Genomic DNA, 7,008 nt, shown 5'->3' with positions numbered 1-7,008 from the left:
AACCTACCTGTTGACGATCGGTTCCAGATAAGAACCGTAACCAAACCCTAGATATCCATCGGTTTTGGTTCCAATCGGTTTTGGTTCCAATCGGTTCTTTTGAACACCCTTACTATCGACGATCTATAATATATTTCTCTTCCTACTACTTCTGAAAACATGTATGCGTGGTGCCGTCTCACTTAATCAAAGCATGTTGACTCTTGGCTGATTCACATATACCCGCCCTAACTATCACGAAACTTTAGTGTCCGTTAATGAAATCTAGTGCCTGACCTAGTAGCAAACGGGTGGAAACAAGGCGGGTGGATATTGGGGGTGTTAATGTCATTTCCCGATTGTTAAATCAACCTTGACCCTTTTTAACAACAGGGCTTTCTAACGGCAGCGCCTGAAACGAAGAGAAGTAAAGAAAAGAAAGGACTTCCACTTCCTGTGATGGGGATGAGTAAGAGAGATAAGAAAAGCTCCTTTACTTCGCCTCGTGCTCATCTCAGAACTGCTTACCACAACTGCTTTAACCGGTCACACTCACATACTTCTTCTTTCTTTCATTTCTACATGGTGTTTTTTTTTTTTGTTTGTTTTTTTTTTTTAACTGATATATTGTGTTTGTGTGCAGCTGGTACTCTGAGAAGTTTGTGAAAGGCATGTGGGACAAAGAAGAATGTGTTTCTGAGTGGCAAAAGTATAGAGCTTGCCTATCTGTATGTTCCCTTTTAACTTGATTCATTTGGAATCTTATTCAGCAATTGGATCTTTTGTTGCTGGTTGCCAAATGCTATGATTTTTTTTTTCTTTTGGGTGAAGAATTGTGATGAATTTTGTCTTTTTTATGATTTACTTTGAAAGGAACATTTGGATGATAAACATCTGAGTCGGTTCTTGGAAGCAGAAGGCATTGTCGATTCAGCCACTCAAGCTGTGAAAAACCCTGTTGACGGAGTTTCTCAGTGATATTTCTTCCATCTTCATTTAACTAAATACAAGGTGAATGTCACTATTTTAAGTTTCTTTGTTGGATTGTTGCTTTGGTAGTTGTATAATGTTTCAAGTTATTATGAATTTATTTGTCATATCAAATTTGATCAATTTGGGTGTGCAAAAACTTTTACATCTGTTTCTATTCAAAATGTTTCATTTTCATGTACTTGATAAAGTCTGACTGTCTGAGTGAGAGGGTTTAAAGGATATTAAGGTATGGTTATAAAGATTTGAAGGAATCAGCTTTAGATTTATTAGAGAATATCTATCTGTTTTTTTTAATAGGGTGATTACATCAATTGAGGCCAGTCATAGTGGTTAATGCATGCACAAGATGAGTTATGATGACAACATTAACGTGAAATTGCATAGTTTATTTGACTCGGTATTTATTATGACGTTCTGGTTTATGTGCAAAACTTTAAGCCTTTCGTTACAATATATACCAAAGAAATGCAGTTTCAAATCTTCAACCTGCATTAAACACTGGGATTAAATAAGCTATGCATTGCCATTCACTATTGCTTGGCAAAAATTATATGTTTTTTTCCTCAAATATGTCAAGGAACTGCCTTGAGAAATTTCAATCTATACTAGAATGCATTTTGCCAATTCCATATTGTAATCTGTTGTTAACCATCTTTAGCCTTCTTTATGTGTGGCCACAAAACTTATCATTGTGTATTATGGCTGGTGTTTAGGGGAGGTGCTTTACATGAAGAAGGTTGATGCATTGCTCAAGTAAAAATTGTAAAACTATAATCTGCCAGATTGGAGGGCCCAGATATGGGCCCTTAGATTTAATACATGTAGATCTAAGTGCAGGCTATACATCAAAGGGATTTCTTGCTTGGCGTGTTTCAGATGATTTTAGCACTTTGTTAAGACTAGCAGTGGCAATTGTAACTGCTTTAGAATCTAGATTTTAGTTTCAATATCAATAGGTGTCAATTTGGGGCTCCATCTTTGCAGAGTAAACCTTATCTTCTTCTATGTGAGTTTCTTTATCTGTTAGGTTTACTAGCATGACAAATGCACAAGTACTTATGGTTTGTGCTAAAAAATGCATATCTACATTCTGCAATTTTCCATTGTAGCTGGCCCTTGAACAGTGTTTCTACTTGACTTGCATACTGCCAATGCAATTATCAATAAGATAGTTTTTGTTAGTGGTATTATTTATATTAAATGACATAACTGGTATCTGTTCACCTGAAAGTATTACCATACACTGGAATTCCAGGATCTGAATTATATCTTTCATGCATTCCCCAGTGCAGTTTTTCATTATTTAAGGGATGAATTTGCCTACATGAGTGGTTATTGGATCAGCAATTCTGATGTATCCACACCTATTAACCATGTCAACTAATATGTATGTAAAAACTTTATTTACTAGGATAAAAATTCAGCTTCTAACTTGCATTCTTTACTAGGTATTGGGGAGTTGATTTTCTTTGACTGGTTGTTTACTAAAGTCGACTAATAATAACAATTCCATTTTTCTTAAGGCAATCAACCTTTTTAATCGTTCAAAGCTGATTGCGAATAGGAAGACTGGCTGCAGACTGTCACCATATGTATACTCACATTCTCACAAGTGCAAGATCGCTGACTCTATTTCATTGTGAATGATGCAAATTGTATCATTTCAAGAACTTGTACTATTGCTATTATAGATGCAAAGGAAAGTTGAGGCTGAATCACTCGTGTTATTTGCATCTGGGTTCTTATGTGCAAATTCCATTGTAGTGTTGGGCGTGAGAAGTTTTATTTGATAGTCTTTGTGAAGGTCATGCTTGCCGTAAGTTTTGACAAACTAAATCATTTCATATTTGATTTCTTGATTTATTTTTTTCTTGAAGTGTAATAACCGGTGATGAATCATACAATTTGGAAAACAATAAAAGTTTATTCTTTTATGTCAAGAATAAGTTATGCTACCATAGCAGGCTCTTACAGAAGAGAAAATAAAATCTCCATCCTCGAAAGGCTAGCGTCATTTTCTGAAATGAAAGTTCTGCAGTCATATAATTTCCGGTTTTACTACAATCACAATGTTGGGCAACCTCGTTCAAGAACGTGGACATGCCCTTTCGCTTCTTTATTATCTTTCCCAGCGGAAAGAACTAACAAATTCATTTCTTTTTGAATAAGAAATGTGCAACCATCCATTCTTCTCCATCGTTGTATCCGAAGAGTTCTGCAACAGCAATAAAGAATGTTCTCCAATAAACAGTCCACTTGACTGCCTGATCCTTGCCATAAGTTGACTCCATTATTGGCTTAATGGAGGCCAAGTTCTGGTCCATTCTTTTGAGCCACTCCTCACTGGAAGAAAGATTTCGGGGGTCATCTCAAATTCTAAGAAGTTCCAAATACTATTAATATGACAAAACAATCCATAACCTACCTTGTTTGCGCATAATGCTTCCCGTTCACAAGCCAGTGATCAGCAATAGAAACATCATCCTACAGATAATACCATTAATAAGATACAGATAGAAAAGAAAATATCATAAGTTGGGAAAGAATAGTACAAAAACTAACCTAGAAATAAAGAAGCAGATTAGCTGAAGGCATTGTACCTCCAGTGAAGAAGTACCTAGTGATCCAGTCATCATCACTTGTTTCCTATGTTAGGAAAAAGGGCAGAACAAGAAATAATTAACATGGCTAAGAGCCTGATAATAATATGATTGCTCAAAACATTAATTATTTACTAAACAGATAGGATGTGATGTGAATCAAGCGTGTCATTCAAGAGCATCAAGTCAAGAAGTACCTCAAAGTGGTAGGCAAATACTTTGTGGCAGAAATAATAAACAAAAAGAAGGCTATCCTGTTTCATCCACTTGGATATCTTCTTGAGAAGATCATGATAGTTCTTCATATGCTGTAAAAGTACAATATAATTAATCCTTATAACATAATAAAAATTTCGAAACAACAATATTTCTGAAAGTTTAAGCTGACATGTAAGAATACAACAGAATTATTAAAGTTTGAACATGCCTCCTCATGTCTAAGCTGGATTTAATGAACAGACTTGTCACATGGATCTAACACAAACTGAATTTGCTTCTGTGTTGTAATGTAATTAATAATATCTATAGTCTAATTTCAGAATTCAAACACAAGGTTTCTTGGTTAAAAATGATTTAATACTATTTTAAAGCTTCAATCGAAAAACTTGAGCTAAAAACAAGGGCCAGTAATAACATCTAAGCTCTATCGATAATGAATGTGTAGGCAGAAACTATATCATGACATGAGAAGGATTGACCTCAAACATTTCAATAGAGTATATACGATCATAGGAGGCATCCATTTCGAATGTGCTAATATCTGCAACAATGATCTCCACATTTTGGAGCTGAAGATTTCTGCAAAAAAGGTTAAAAAGTAATAGTTTAAATACTATTTGCATTGTTTAGTTTGGGAACTATTAGAGAATATAATTAATATGTCGATTGGCCGACATTTTGAGGCACAAATTAGCATCCTCAAATGCAAATTCTAAGCCATATGGTAATTTATCAATTCGCATACCGGCATTGCTCATCAATATGTTCTTTCTGTGTTCTTGAATTGCATATCCCTGTAATCTTGCAATTATTGTACTTTTGAGCAATGTATAGAGCCAGTGACCCCCATCCACAACCAACATCAAGAACAGTGTGACCGTCTTTCAGTTGTGACCTCTCACAGTACAGCTCCAACATAGCATTCTCAGCATCCTCTAAGGTGTTTGACTTATCAGAGAAGTAACAACAGCTGGACTTGTGCATAGATGAACCAATCAGCTCAAAAAAACAATAAAGCAAAGTAGTTCCAACGCTTCCATTATCATCAAAACTAATAAAAATCAACCGTTTATTTTCACTTCCTTTAAAGTTCTTATATCAAACAAAAATCATAGCATACATTTTAAGCAGACACCATTGAAAAGGCAATTGTGTTCTTTAGATTCAAATGATAGTATCAGCTTCTTTCAGAAGTTAATATAAATTGGATTGCACAAGCTGCTACTAGATAATACTTCTATATTCAGTGATTACAGAATAGACAATAAAATTTGCTGGGACTGAATATCTGATGTATGGGAATACCTGTATTTGAAATTTTTTCCAAGAACCAACTTGAAGAAAGAGGTCGGTAGTTCATAATGCTGGGCTTTTGGCTTATCAGTCCTGATGGCTATAGGCATCTCTCTTAAAGCTGGAACAGAATTACAACTCAACAACATTAGAGATAATATAAAAGACTTATCCTATGAAACCGAGCAATCTTGATATTAGTATATTATGAATAATTGACGACAATGACCTCATTCGTTCACTCTTATACAAAAATATACATGAAGATATGGTAGAAATTTTTATGGTTAATCTTACAAGTTTATAGATTATAAATGAAGAGCATCCAGTTGAGCATAAACCATATCTATCACATTTGAAGCTGTGACAACACAAATCTTGCAATATAGGTATGATAAACTTGAAATTGAGCTGAAAATTTTAAGATTTACCTTACAAACTGACAAAGTGATAATGGCTTTTAGGGATTGTCGACTAATTTCAGAGAAATCATAAAATATTATGCTTAACTCTACAGAATTTTCAGTCTTAAAAATTTATTTATGCGACAACCAATACTGGTGCACAAACTTTCACATTATCTTCTCATCCAATTACATGACGAGAAATCAAATGCACATGGCCATGAATAAGATTTTAAAATATAATCATTTTTGCCTTATCCAAACTTCGACATACTAATTTCTTAATTATTATAAAAACAAGAGCAAGATCCATCCAGATGTAGAAGTGAAAGTGGAGAAAGTAGAGTACAATGTACGAACTGCAGGAGTTCAGAGAGTTGTAATTCAGAGGAAGCTTTGTAACCGGAACGAAGACGGTTGGCCAACAGCAAGCGACTTAGTCTCCTAATAACGGCGTCAGGTAGTAAATTGCGCTCGAGTGAAGCTAACATGAACCGCACCGTTGCATCGTACGGTAACTGCATTATCCCCTCCATTGACGTTCGTTTGGTGTTCAGATAAAATATTTGATTGATGAGAGGCTTAAATGATTGTTATAGGTGAAACGCCTGAGCTTCGGGAATCTACCTCATCCACTCCATGGACTAAAAGTTATCCTGTCAGCGACAAATTGACTGTAATTTTTTAATTTCAAATGACGTTTTATAACTTGAAAGATTATGAAAAGATGAAGACGATGATGTATTTAAAACTTCAAAAAATTGAAGAGATAAATATTATTTTTTTAATTTATTTAAAAATCGATAAATTAATAAATTATAATTAGGTTTTGGTTTAGATATAGGGAAATTTACTTAGTTGACCCCCTTTAAAATGCCAAATTAAAAAATAACCAACTTCTAAATAGCTTTCTGACTAGACCTTTCATAAGAATTTTGAACACTTCTACCCTCATCTTTTACACTTAATCACATGAATACCATTGCTTCCATGAAAATGAAAGAAGCCTTTAATTTAATATTAAAATGTAGAATATTGTTGATGCGTGATTTTGACACCAACTAATCGACACGTGTGCAACGTTGGTTGGCCAAGAGACACACGTGAGTATGGATAAAGTGCGTAGTAAATGTAGTAGTGAGAGATTTTTAAAGTGGTTCGGATGCTAAAGTAGCAAGTCCTACGTCCACTGATAGTTGTATTAATATTGTGGGTCAGGTCGCAACAGCAGACCAGCTTACAAATTATTAGTGAAAAGTAAATGCCAAGATACAAGAGAGAGAAGGATAGCTAATTTAGAGTGTAAAATGGCCGAATCCCCCCCAATGAAGGGGTCTTCTCCTTTTTATAGTGAGATGAGTGCAAGTAATCATCATTAAATCCATGGGTTGGTGTGAATGTCAGGACGAAATCCGGCTTTATGTCACATTGCCCACCTTCCAAACTGATTTCACGCGATTTGGGGCAGGAAATGGACACGTGGGATCTCCACAGCGTCTGGCAGGTCTGGCGCGCGCTTA

The 7,008-nt window shown here is 35.1% G+C and overlaps 2 protein-coding genes across 4 annotated transcripts; one reads left to right on the top strand and one right to left on the bottom strand.

Moving 5' to 3' along the window:
- The first annotated feature begins 438 nt into the window (after nt 1–438).
- Nucleotides 439–2,931, top strand: LOC116145208 (uncharacterized protein At4g33100). Of its 3 annotated transcripts, XR_004130366.1 has the most exons (5): nt 439–524; nt 623–707; nt 853–990; nt 2,260–2,359; nt 2,496–2,931. XR_004130366.1 is itself a non-coding variant. In XM_031430633.1 (4 exons), exons 1-3 carry the CDS (start codon nt 439–441, stop codon nt 955–957), a joined length of 276 nt encoding a protein of 91 aa, XP_031286493.1. In that variant the 3' UTR covers nt 958–990; nt 2,496–2,931. The 3 variants fall into 3 exon arrangements, 2 of the variants coding, with proteins under 2 accessions (XP_031286493.1, XP_031286494.1); XM_031430633.1 differs by lacking the exon at nt 2,260–2,359; XM_031430634.1 differs by lacking the exons at nt 2,260–2,359; nt 2,496–2,931 and adding an exon at nt 1,686–2,253.
- On the bottom strand, nt 2,846–6,197 carry LOC116145207 ((S)-coclaurine N-methyltransferase-like). Its single transcript, XM_031430632.1, is given in 8 exon segments — nt 2,846–3,315; nt 3,398–3,456; nt 3,535–3,618; nt 3,770–3,880; nt 4,271–4,370; nt 4,537–4,761; nt 5,097–5,205; nt 5,838–6,197. Coding segments are annotated over 8 exon segments (1,068 nt in total). The 5' UTR covers nt 6,025–6,197; the 3' UTR covers nt 2,846–3,122.
- Nucleotides 6,198–7,008: the final 811 nt, after the last annotated feature.

This window comes from Pistacia vera, unplaced genomic scaffold (genome assembly GCF_008641045.1).
Source record: "Pistacia vera cultivar Batoury unplaced genomic scaffold, PisVer_v2 Contig460, whole genome shotgun sequence".
In the NCBI taxonomy this organism is placed as follows: Eukaryota; Viridiplantae; Streptophyta; class Magnoliopsida; order Sapindales; family Anacardiaceae; genus Pistacia; species Pistacia vera.
This window is presented reverse-complemented; position numbering and strand designations above follow the sequence as displayed.